The sequence below is a fragment of the Crassostrea angulata genome, chromosome 8 (genome assembly GCF_025612915.1).
Source record: "Crassostrea angulata isolate pt1a10 chromosome 8, ASM2561291v2, whole genome shotgun sequence".
Classification (NCBI taxonomy): domain Eukaryota; kingdom Metazoa; phylum Mollusca; class Bivalvia; order Ostreida; family Ostreidae; genus Magallana; species Magallana angulata.
This window is the reverse complement of record NC_069118.1, coordinates 16,264,596-16,277,283: the sequence shown is the minus strand read 5'-3', so window position 1 is coordinate 16,277,283 and position 12,688 is coordinate 16,264,596. Positions and strand designations below refer to the sequence as shown.

Genomic DNA, 12,688 nt, shown 5'->3' with positions numbered 1-12,688 from the left:
ATTTGCCTATCAAATAATATTTTAATAAGCTTTTTAAAGCGCCCATTCTATACATTGATTTTTGTGAAAAAAATCACTAAAATCAGTTTTTCTCTCTTATGAAACGGTCAATATATTAGCTTTTCTGTCAATTTATATCTTTATATAAAGTCTTCATATAACATAAAAATTAGAAATATTGGAAGCATAAAAAAATAATCAAAATTTCTTCAAAATTTAAGAAAATTAGAGGAAATGCGGGCTAAGCAATATCAATTTTACTATAAATATTTATTCCAATTTAGTAGTATAAGCTGATAGACACTCTCATGGTCTATGATTTCATTGAAGATTTGAATCTTCAAATCTTAAACAAATGTCTTCAGAACTATAAAGAGCTACACTTATTTTTATCACTCTTTACGTTGAGGAAAAAGGTAGTGACCTTGACTTGACCTTTATCCGAAAACAAAAAGGTCAAATTTAATTAAACTGATAGAATCATTAAGTAATATGATCCATTTGACTGTGTCAAAATTTCATGCATTTCTTATTATAAGAAGTATGTTTGATAATAAAAAGACTCCTTCCTTAAAATATCAGAATTAGATTTAACGGTTTCATTTCCTCTGTTTAACTCGTATATGGTATTATTCGTTTGATGTTTCTTTTCTCGTCCTAAAAAGAAATTTGTATTTTTTTCACCTTCACTTATCCATTTTGTTCTAAATCTAACTTGTGCTCCTTGAGCTATTTCATTATATAATGCATCTAAATCTGATTCTAATCTCCTTTTTAAATTCATGTCTATTTCTGAACTAGGTAAGTTTTCAATATAATATATTTCTTTTTGTTGATTTAATCTTATATCTTAAATTGTTTTTAGACTGTTTGGAATATATTATAGAGAAATCCCAAACTTTTACTTTGAATAATTCCCATTTAGAAGAAGCGTCTAGAGAATAATCTATCTGAATAAAGATAGTTTTAATATCTTCTTTATAATCTTCTTTTTCTAAGTGAGAGATATTAATATTTAATTTCCAGTAGCCTCAGCCTCGTTCTAATGTAATGAAATTGGCACATATTTTTAAATATCTTTGGTCACTCATTCTTGTGTTATCATTATGCGTTCCCGGTACGTGCCTTACAACAAAAGTTTTTATCTGGTTTAGGTTAATATTTTTAGCAGAGATATAATCAATTCTGCTTTTGGGGGTATTCTCGGAATCACACCACGTGCGCCCATCTTTATGCGGATTTTTAAAATGCCAAAGATCTTTAAAATCAAGCTGATTTAAAATTTCTAACGAACGTTTCGAAGATTTATCATTATTCTTTTCCATGCAACAGTCAAAATCTCCACTTAAAAATACTTTACTTTCTTGTGGTATATTGCATGTGATGAAAGTTTTGAGTCTATCAAAAAAGGGTATTCTGGCATTACACTGTACCACTATTTGGTGCGTAAATGCTTACAAAACTTAATATCTCGTCATTTAATTTAACATTTACTAAAACTTTTCGTGCGTTTTCTGATTTATGTGTATTAAGTATTTGAACATCTAGTTCTTTTCTAAAATGTATAGAGACACCTCTACTGTGAGTTGAGTATGAAAAAGCGTGTATGGATTTACCATTCCAGTTAGTATCATATTTTTCTTTAAATTTTTCTATTAAATGTGTTTCCTGTAATAATAAAACATCAATTTTACTTTGATTAACACATGTAAAAAATTTGTTTCTTTTTTCATAAGTGTTTAAACCTCGTACATTGACAGAAGTTATATTGACATTTTGCATCATTGCAGACAAAAAAAACCCCAGTAATATTTAAATCAAAAAAATTAGAATTATGCCATTTCGTAATATAATTGTTACATGTATGAATAATAGAGTTCATAATTCACATACCGATAACAATCACAAACAGATTATTTCCCTTCATCGGAACTGCTATCAGAGTCTGGGTTGCAGCCGGAAACGTCACTGTCTGAAGCTGTTCCCGATGTTGAGCTGCCTTGATTGGTCCCGATTCGAGTTTCTCTGTTCGCGGTAAAGCTATCATTAAGTTTTTTTTCGCGATTTTTTTTCAGAAGTTGACCGAGTTTGTTAGACCCATGTCAGTGTTCGGGTTTAGTGTTCAGGGTACCTTGGCGATCGAGTCCTGATTCCCATTCGTCATTGAATGTTGCTTCCACAAAAATCGTGGATTGTTTCGAGGTACGCAGCTTCTCCTGAAACATAGGAACCTGAACACATTTGTTTTCAAGGATGTCCTGCATGACCTCTACTTTTGTAGATTCCCATTGTTGGTTCACCATGACCTTCTTTCCGAACCGAAGTGCCGAGAGAGCGTTGTCAGCCTCCTTAATGGTGTTAGCCGCCTCAAGGTCTCCACAACGGAAAGCTTTTATATATTGAAATGCGTGTTCCGCAGATTTATGATTGACTCCGCATATATCCAATTCACATGGATAAAAATTTGATAACACATCCTCTAATCCACAAAAAGGTGTAAGATGTTTCTGTTGTTCGAAATATGGACAGTTCGTTTGCCCGGGAAGATGTCCGGTTTGCTTGCAAACTTTACACGCCGCATCAGGAGTACATCGTGTTCGATTGTGTCCGGTTTTCCAGCAGTTTTTGCACAAGGGGTGTGATGCTTTTTTCGGCAGACCAAATTGAAAGATCTTGCATTGTAGACCTGCACAAGTTTGGAGTCTGGGTAATACTCTTTGGTCAGGCAGTGGTTAAACTAAAGGAACCTAGTACCGTTTAGGATGCTTGTCATATTAATGGTTTCTGTATGACGTGGGTTTGACGCCAAGTTTGTCAAGCATTTCATGAACGGCAGAGTCTGCTACTGACAAAGGCAGGCCACAAATCCGTATTTTAAGGTGTTTTTTTTTATCAGTGGACTTTGCGCCCGTTATATAGGGATTTGAATCGTAGAATTGAAACGAGACGCCATTGATCTTAATGCCCCGTGTTAAAAGGTTGACTCTACTTTCAACATTTTTTAAATATAAGCGCCATAAATTTCTATCTAGCTGAACACACAAAATGTCATCACCGATGACTTTTTTGATGGGATCAATAAGGTCGAAATCGGTGGGGTGTTTCCCTTGACTGGTTTTCAAATTGCTGTTTTTTATGTATAGTGGTTTGTAATATCTTGGTAAATACGGGAATAAATCACCAGAACACCTGGGAATTCAAAAACACATGTTTATCTAGAAAGTTCAACAACACAATTATGGCAATCTCGATCCCGAGGTAAATTCGCAAACACTACATGGTTTACTAGTGCGGTCAACCGCGTCAGATGAACTCGTATTCTCTGACTGGGTATTTGCCATGCTACAAAGAACACAGGTAGACGCAGGTAGACACAGGTAGTGTTAGTTGACAGGTGAGTAATAATCACATTCACAGTGTAGAACTTATATACAGTATATAAAAACTTATTTACACAAAATGAAACTGCACTTATGCAGGTTTCACATTGCACAATGCACAACGCACAACTTTATATACACTGAAAAACCTCCTGGAAAAGTCCATCACAAAGACAAGACGCCTATTTCCAGGGAAGAAAGTCAAAAAACCACGGAGCAAAAATCGACACGTCCGACCTGCTCAATGACACGTCACCAAAAAAACTATATAGCGGATATAAAAAGAGCATTGGCAATTATAGAAAATTAAATGTTCTCCTCGGTGTGGATTTATAGTGGGAAATGACAATGGATATGCAAATATATCGTTTTAAAAAGCAAAGGTAATACATAAAAATACGTGTCATTTACTGCCATTTACAATGAAGATGATGTTTAAAATGGGAACTGCTGCTGTCCTGATGAGTTTTACACTCGATGAGGAAACATTCAATTCTAAAGGTGAGAGAGAGAGAGAGAGAGAGAGAGAGAGAGAGAGAGAGAGAGAGAGAGAGAATTTGTTTAGATGCTCGAAGTGTTGATTTGATAGGGATCATTCAGAAAGAGAAGATAAACACTGTGAATGTTAAAACCATAACACCGCATACTTGAATAGAGGCCCATCAATCGTACAAATCGCTACCAAACGTTTGTTTCAAGGGCAATGCCGACCTACAGACAATTTGTAACAGTGGCGGAAGCGGAGACAAAATGATAACTGCCACTTCTGATGATTGAAGTTTTACAAACAGTTGTCGGGATTGACCGCTATTTTAATGGACATGGCCACTTTGCTGAATATTTTTTTAAGTTTTAGTTTTCGGTGCACGCAATGCTTAAAGGTATTCCTCATAATAATTCAAAAATGGAATGTAAGTCGTCGAGTAATAATACCTGTTCTGGACCAGTAATCGGCTGAATCACGAGTTCAGGTAGATAGAACACGTTAATCCGATATACAGTATCTAGTTCGTCATATATCCACTGCATTGCATGTAAGGACTTGTAATAAATATGTAAGAGAAACTTGTTAATTTACCTACTTTAACTTCCCGCAGGTAGCAGCAAGTAGACTTTCTTAGCTTGTAACCTGTTAAAAAGTTACTATGTTTCATTCAATTTGGTATATAACGATGCCAAAAATGAATGAAATTAACCATCTTCCTCAAAATGGGATTTGTGATGCAGTGAAGTTTCCGCCATTGTACACGTATGCTGTAATTCAAATACCTTCGTACCTAGACAATTTGTTCAATGCAGTAATAATATAAGACCTATAGAGTATTATATAGCTTGCAGACTTCTTTATATTATACGATATGCATTTAGTTATCATTGAATAAATTAAAAAAATTAATTGAATATTTGATTCATTTATCGTTATAATTACGTAGCCGATAGCTGGGTCAATGATTTGTCATTAATCAGTGAAAACGGGGTGTACTAAGAAGCAGGTGAAATAGTCCTACTATGTTTTGTATACTAATAGCTTAACAGAGAGAGGATTGGGAATTAGTCATTTACACTGTCAAAATAATGGAGAATATTCAGATATGAATATAATATGATAAAAATAAATCAAAACTTTTATAGCCGGTAACTAGTCAATTACTAGTAAAGATGCAGAACTAGAAGTCACCATTTTTGATCGAATATTTAGAATGCGTTGATATTGAAACACTATAAGCGTAAAATTGAAAATTGTAACTCCAAACCATGCTCTTATAACAAGTGGACCACAGTTTCAATAGATTGATATCCTCTACGACAAAAGTGCTGTCCACATTCAGAAAGGCAAAGTGATACAGATGATTTACCAGATGACTAAAAGTATAAAAATAACTAAGATTTGTTATGCTTGTTGTACATTTTACATGACAATATTTAAAATTAGACTTGCAACAAACTATATTTAGATATTTAGAATTTTTTCGGAGCAAAATGTATTACAATGAATTAAAAAAAAATTACAATGAATTAAAAAAACAAACAAACAAAAACAAAAAACACCCTGAAAAATAGACCAATCTACAAACAGTGTATTAAGTTGTTTCTCTTTGCGGGGTCATTTTAAAGATCAAAAGGACAAAAACAACTTTCCCCTTCGTTAAGCGTCCTGTAATGAAGTCCCTTTTAATTTAATTTACCCCTTCCATGTACGGGGTGCCCCGCCATGGGGCAATCAAAATAATAAATATGTATACAAGTTACTATATTTTTCAAGATTTTTATCCATTTAACGAGACCTTGGCTAAATAATTCTACCTTATGTATGTTGTTGCATATAGATTTAAAGCTATAACAGTTGTTTTGAGATTTAAAATAATTGCAGTTACCATCCTGATTTCCAACGAAATTGTTCCAAATGTTATAATGTTGACTACTGAACACTTTGTTGGAAATGCCGTAAATTTACATGAATTTCTCTTTCCATATTTTTTTGGATTTCTGCTTCAGTGATTTCTTTTACTTTAAAATGTATGAAAACAACAGTAAAAAGTAACCAAATAGTAATGTTTAAGAATGTTAGTATCCTATTTAAATATTGGTGCAGGGATTGTTTATTTCCCAATCCAATGTGATTAAAATCAGCTGTTTTGATTTGTTATTGTACTCGTGAGCGTATAAGATCAAATAACCTAAATCAGATTGCGACAATTCTATCTAGCATTGCCATATTACGTATTTATATATATATATATATATATATATATATATATATATATATATATATATATATATATATATATATATATATATATATATATATATATATATAATAAGCACAAACATTGCAATAACTCTCAAATTGACATATACCTGCCCATAGTGAATAATAAAGATATACATAAAGCACAGAGAAATTCACCTTTTTGGAGCTCCACCTCCGCCACGGCCGGGGCTTGAACTCACGACCTCTGGAACCCATTCTCCTGTCTTGCCTAGATGGCCCAGTGGTTACCGCGGTGGCCGCTCACTGCTAGGAGAATGGGTTCCAGAGGTCGTGAGTTCAAGCCCCGGCCGTGGCGGAGGTGGAGCTCCAAAAAGGTGAATTTCTCTGTGCTTTATATATATATATATATATATATATATATATATATATATATATATATATATATATATATATATATATATATATTTACCACGACACGAACAATAAAGAAACATATTGTCCCTCCTTCAGGACAAAAAAACAACTAAACACCACATCTTTAAAAGGAATCATTCTTTGAGTATTATGCGGTGATAATTTCGGTCGGGGCGTGATCAAATCCAATAAAGCCCGACCGAAATTATCATCTCATAATATTCAAAGAATGATTCCTTATTACTTATATAATTTTAAGCCAGCGTACCATTATATATTTAAATGATAGATAAGCAAACCCCGCTGGCGCCTCGATTTGGCGTCATTTGTATTATGGGTTATGTAGTACAAAATCGATACGTTGTGTTATCACAGGCGAAGACACTGGAAAATGTAAATATATGAAGATAAACGTCTACAAACCTAGCACTTAATTAAAATCTAGATGAAATAAAATACACTGGATTTTAACGTATTTAAACGTCGCAACTACATCTTTGTATTAAAGATAAAAAAAATACCTTTCTCTCTCATAGCAATAATGAAGGTGTTAACCCTCAAACCATTTTTGTTTTATTAGTCTAAAGTTAGCTATCAATGTTACATGATATATTGATATTGTAAAGTAGGCATTACTTTCGTAATTTTTTTTCTCTTTTTAACGGATTGAATGAATAACTGTCATTTAGAGCATATGGGTACTTCAATAAGTAAACAAAAACGTGTTTTCACTCTCTTTCATAATTGAGGAAATTCTTAGCGTGTATAGCTGTAAGAGCACACCAAGAAGATTTATTTGTACTATTAGAGTTGACAATCCTTTGCTGAATAAATTGCGATCAACAGTGTACAAGTTAATTTGTTATTTATTCCGTTTCTCTCAACATTATGTAAAATCAAAGGGGCTACATTTTCTTAACATATATATGTAACAAGATGTTTGCAACGATTAATATCCACTAGCAAAGATTAAATAACAAATCTCACAGAATTTCAATGCGCCTGTATATTAAAAGGATAACAACACGAAGTAAAAGATTAGAATTACGTTTTGGTCTGTAATTTGATTAGTTTGTCACTTATCCGTGTCTCATTGTCTTACTTACCGGATAACGTATTAAGGACGACGAAATACATGTCCATGATCTTATTTAATAATATTTTTAAAGAAAAATTGAGAAACTGTTGTTGCGTATGATATAATCCGGGAACCTCTTGTAAAAGGCGTTACGATTAAAATCTACAAAGGGATTGTTTAGTTCGGTAACAAAACGCACTCCAATAATAAAAATAATTGCAGCTAAACCTTGTTATCTCGAATTAGAGGGGATTTGTTATAAACTTCGAAATATCCAAGTATTTGGGATATCAAGGGTACATTACTTAAAATTGGGACTTACAAATCACTTCGACATATCCATTGTATTCGAGATATCAGTGTTTGAGATATTTAAGTTCAACTGTATTGTGCTGTTAGTTCTGAGCCTCATTGATGAGTAGCTTTACTTATTTTAAGTCATAAACATGTATATCAAAGGCAATTACTAATGTTAACGTGTAGTGTTATACATGGATTTCAAATTCACCAAGATAAACAGACTTAACAAAACATATCAATTTACAATTTTGCCTGTAATTTAACGCAAAGGTTTTTAATTATTGCATATATATATTCATGCCATTCGCACCGGAGTATGTTCAACGCGACACTGTACGGACACTGCATATCCGTGATTTTAATCAATAACTTCTGGTTTATAAGAGTAGGATTAATGAGCATAATAGAACTTTACCATATCCGGGAACCTTATTAAAGCTTCTGTGAAAGTCGCGATATTAACAATATTCTCTCTTTAGTTAACATAGGTTATCACCCCCGTACTTATATGTACATGTAATTAATTTTGTGTATTTTGTTTTCTATACCTCTTGGTGAGTAGCATTTATTTTTCCATTTAGTGATTAAAGTCATACAAATGAAAACTATTTTCAATATAAATATCAATATTCAATATTTATATTAATAACGTAGAATTAAATAAGCGTGTATTGTTAATGATACAAAATCGTTTTCAATACACACATAAAACGCTTGATATATAAATTAACATGAATTATAGTTCATTTAAAAAATTGCAAGTAAAAAAATACTGGGATTTCGAATGGTTTTACCATTATTCTTAAATTTATCAAATCGATTGAGTAAACATACAAAAAAGTTAAATTATATATTGGCATTAAATTTTGTGGATTAAAGAACAATACAGTATCATATGGTCGTTTTGATACAAAATGTCATAATATATTTAACTTTAAGGAACATTAAAACTCGTGGATCAACTCAATAACAAAATCCACGAAAATCAATGTTTTATTTGTAAAATGATACAGTTGTCTACTTTTTGTAAAAAAAACTGCAACTAATAGTGTATATCTTAATTTGTATTAAATCAGCTGCACTTAAAATTACGTACATATCAAAGGGTTATATTTTTTTCACGTAGAGATAAAACAAGTTGTTTGCAATTATTGATATTCACTAGCAAAGATTACTAGCGAATCTAAAGTAAATTGAATGCATGCATATGTAGCGATATAGCAAGCATTTATGGCCACCTCATTCAGATATCAATATCAGCAATTGACGAACAAACAAAAAATTTAAGTTTCATACATTACAAAGACATATTATCACTAATAATTGTCCTTTAATTGTGATAATAAAATTGATATTTACCAAAATTTAGGAAAACCCCGAAAAGAAACATTTAAGGTCATATGAAACGATAAACACTTTTTCTTTCATAGACTCAAAATTTGGTATAAATGAACGTTAAAATACATGTGGTAAGATTATTATTTTTTATTAATTTCATTTTTGTTTTTTTTTGTTTTTGCTTTTGCATTACTGAGAAATAACCGTGAAAACTCAGCACCCGTAAAAAATTGTTCCCCGCTTATCGTTCTTGATTTTGTGGACTTATGACGTCACACAGGCCCACCGACTAGGGTAATTTTACAGTATTTTCTTTTTATCTACAGCAAACGGACATGGATATTTGTATTAACTACAGAGTTATATAAGGCGATTTGGTCATATTGATGTCATAAGCAAGAGAGTTATGCCTCGAATCGAAAGTCGATGTTGTTTTGTTTCCGACTGAGTGATTTTGATCGAGTGTGGCGCGGATATCATATATATATATATATATATATATATATATATATATATATATATATATATATATATATATATATATATATATATATATATATATATATATATATATATATACCATATATATCACCATAATATTACATAGCTTTCATTCACACAAAAATTATCATTTAATTAGTTACCTTAAAATGAGTTATTTTCTTCACCTGTAAAATATCGGAGGGGGGAAAGATCCAAACGGCGGATCAAGAAAAAAAAAACAACCTGGAAGTGCACACATATTCCACAATGCCATATTAATAAACGAAAAGCACGATGACAATAAAGAAGCGAGAAAATGCAATACATAACGGTCTAAATATGCCATAACACTTGTCAATCAGAATAGGAATTCTTTAGTTAACAGTCAACAAAGATACATACAGGTGTATGAAAGTTGCACAATATCACAACATGTATTTAACAGTAACATGAACCTGAGAAAAAGAATATATATGGTACCTAAAGTATGCGTAAAATTATTAGATACTCTAGACAATAATGATGTTTTAAAAGTGTACACAAGTTAATACACATAGATGTGTTAAAATTCCCATTACAAGGGTATCATTTAAAATCAGAGAAAAATCTGAAACATGACCTTACTCCCCCTTAAAAAGATTTATGTCCCCACGATTTTCTACATCAGTTAAAAATAATGAATTTACACCTACAAACCTGATTCAATATAGACAATAAACCTACCTTAAAAAGTATGTATAACATGACAAAAATTGACAATGCAAATTCACTGGAAACATTTATGCATACTAATACGATCGATGTCTTTCCTCTATCTACTTCTAACAACTTGCTTTTTCTTGGACTCCGTCTTTATTATGTAACGTATTCGCAGAGATTAAAATCTGCTGGCAAGATTGATCTACCGAAATCTATACCTTTTGTACTAGACGAAGAAAAAAAATGATTCACAAACCTAAAAAAAGTTTCCGAATAAACAAAAAAACATGTAATTGCAATCGTTCCCAATCCATTCAGTTAAGTAAGTTATAATTGTAAGTTATGTTTTGCTTTTATTTCTTTCATTTAATTTTGTTGTCGTATGAGATTTTGATAGTAATATATAATAGTGTTTGCTTATGTGGAGGAAAAACTATTTAGTTTTTAATATGAATATAGGGCTGTATAAATAAAGGGTTGTTTAAATCATGTCAAATAATTTCCATTTGTATTTCTCGTTCCTTTACATCCCTATATCTATGTGGTTAACATAGATATTGTATAAAATTTGAAAATATTGTTTTTTTTTCGTTTATTTACTGTAATTTACAACATACATCTGTTTAACTTAGTTGACAGAGAGACAGCATTCATTATGGGTACAGCAACAGTTATGATGAGTTTTACACTCGATCAGAAGACATTCAATTCCAAAGGTGAGAGAGAGCGGGGGCCACTATAGTTTATCTCTATGATAAACATTCCATAGTACGAATGTAATTTCATTTATCTTTGTTATCCATTTTGTGAAGATGGAGAGAAACCTAAATGGTTTAAGTTTATCGTTTGTGAATTTCTATTTTCATAAAATGGCATAAATGTTTAGACTGTTCTAAATTCAATTTCATTGTTTAAAAAAACATTTTTTACCAGGAATTTTTACTATTTATGTATAAGCATTTGTTTTACAAATACTTTATTTCCCTTATTTTCAAAGGGAAAATAAATACTCATGCATCTTAAAAGTTATTCTCCAACTTTTAATTGCATTCATATGTGTTTAAATGTGATAAATGTTCGTTAAGTAACAATAAATTCAAGTTATTATTTATTAATTAATAATCTGTAGTATAGGATACTTCGTTCGATTCAATAATTACTTTTTAAAGAAATAGTGTGATCCTATAGAAACCATTCATTCAAAACAGAAAACATATGCATGTTATTGTCAGAATGTTATGAAACCTAACACACAATACCGTCTATTCCTTGTAGAGGCCCATGAACTGTACCAATCGCTACCAAACGTTTGTTTCGAAGGCAAATTCAAACTTCAGGAAGTGTTCGACTGTGGCGAGAGGGGAGACAAATTGATAACGGCCACTTCTGATAATGGAAGGTTCGTAGATGATAGTTAGGTTAGAACATTTATACTCAAGACGGCCGACGATTTTTTGGATTTTTCATCAGTAGTAATGCAATTGTTTCGTTTTATTTATTTATTTTTTAGTCATTATGATAAATTTGCTACGAAGCAAAGCTAAATATCTTACAGCCCATTGTAAGTCTAATTCTAAATAGTGTATGTGTAACATACAACAAGCGACCAGTTTCATATTCTGCGTTCAAGCATACAATTATTTTTATACTTTTAGTCACGTGGTTATTCATTTGTATCACTTTGCCTATCTGACTGTGGACATCACTTTTGTCGTGGACAATGTTGATCAATTGAAACCGCTGTCTGAACCCTTCTCTGACAAGGTATTGCTATGTATCCCAGCGACTTTATTCCTCTTCATTATCCATCCAAATGCTCAACAAGGAAATAATTGACGCAAGCGGAAAAAAAACGTTCCAAACAATTTGATTTATAGAAATATGGACAAATTTGTTTACATCAGCCCATAACGTTTTAGTGGACATGTACAGGTTGATCCATAAATTCTTATACTATTTAAAAACTTCATAAAACTTTTCTCCGATAAGGTAAACTCTTTAATAAGATTTCATTCTAATCTCCAGTGACTAAAATTTATATTTGTAATGTACGGGAAAACATCTACTAAAAAAAGAAAAGAAAAGACGTCATAAAATTGGTATTGAGTTTCTCATGTTGCCCTATCTTTACCAAATGGCTACAAAATCGAGCTACTAGTTCACTTGGAATTGTGATCTGTTCTATGATGAACTGGATTTTGCAGACACATAATTTTTTGGAGTAGAAGGGTAGCAAAGAATTAAAGATCTCATCATTCAGGCATATATAGTGAAAAAAAGAAC

At 31.8% G+C, this 12,688-nt stretch overlaps 1 protein-coding gene and 1 pseudogene across 6 annotated transcripts in view; one reads left to right on the top strand and one right to left on the bottom strand.

The window, feature by feature from the left end:
• The window catches only part of LOC128159109 (spermine synthase-like), a 50,423-nt gene that overhangs the window by 28,666 nt on the left and 9,069 nt on the right, over positions 1–12,688 (top strand). The window contains exons 1-4 of one of the 6 annotated variants that reach the window (XM_052822163.1): positions 3,343–3,394; positions 11,038–11,121; positions 11,681–11,804; positions 12,061–12,169. In XM_052822163.1, coding sequence (XP_052678123.1) covers positions 11,061–11,121; positions 11,681–11,804; positions 12,061–12,169 — 294 coding nt within the window. In that variant the 5' untranslated portion in view covers positions 3,343–3,394; positions 11,038–11,060. Of the gene's footprint in view, positions 1–3,342; positions 3,395–3,431; positions 3,882–8,317; positions 8,440–10,069; positions 10,111–11,037; positions 11,122–11,680; positions 11,805–12,060; positions 12,170–12,688 lie in introns of those variants that run through there. The other 5 variants (XM_052822159.1, XM_052822164.1, XM_052822160.1 and 2 more) reach the window with 5 other exon arrangements.
• Positions 245–2,732, bottom strand: LOC128160716 (uncharacterized; annotated as a pseudogene).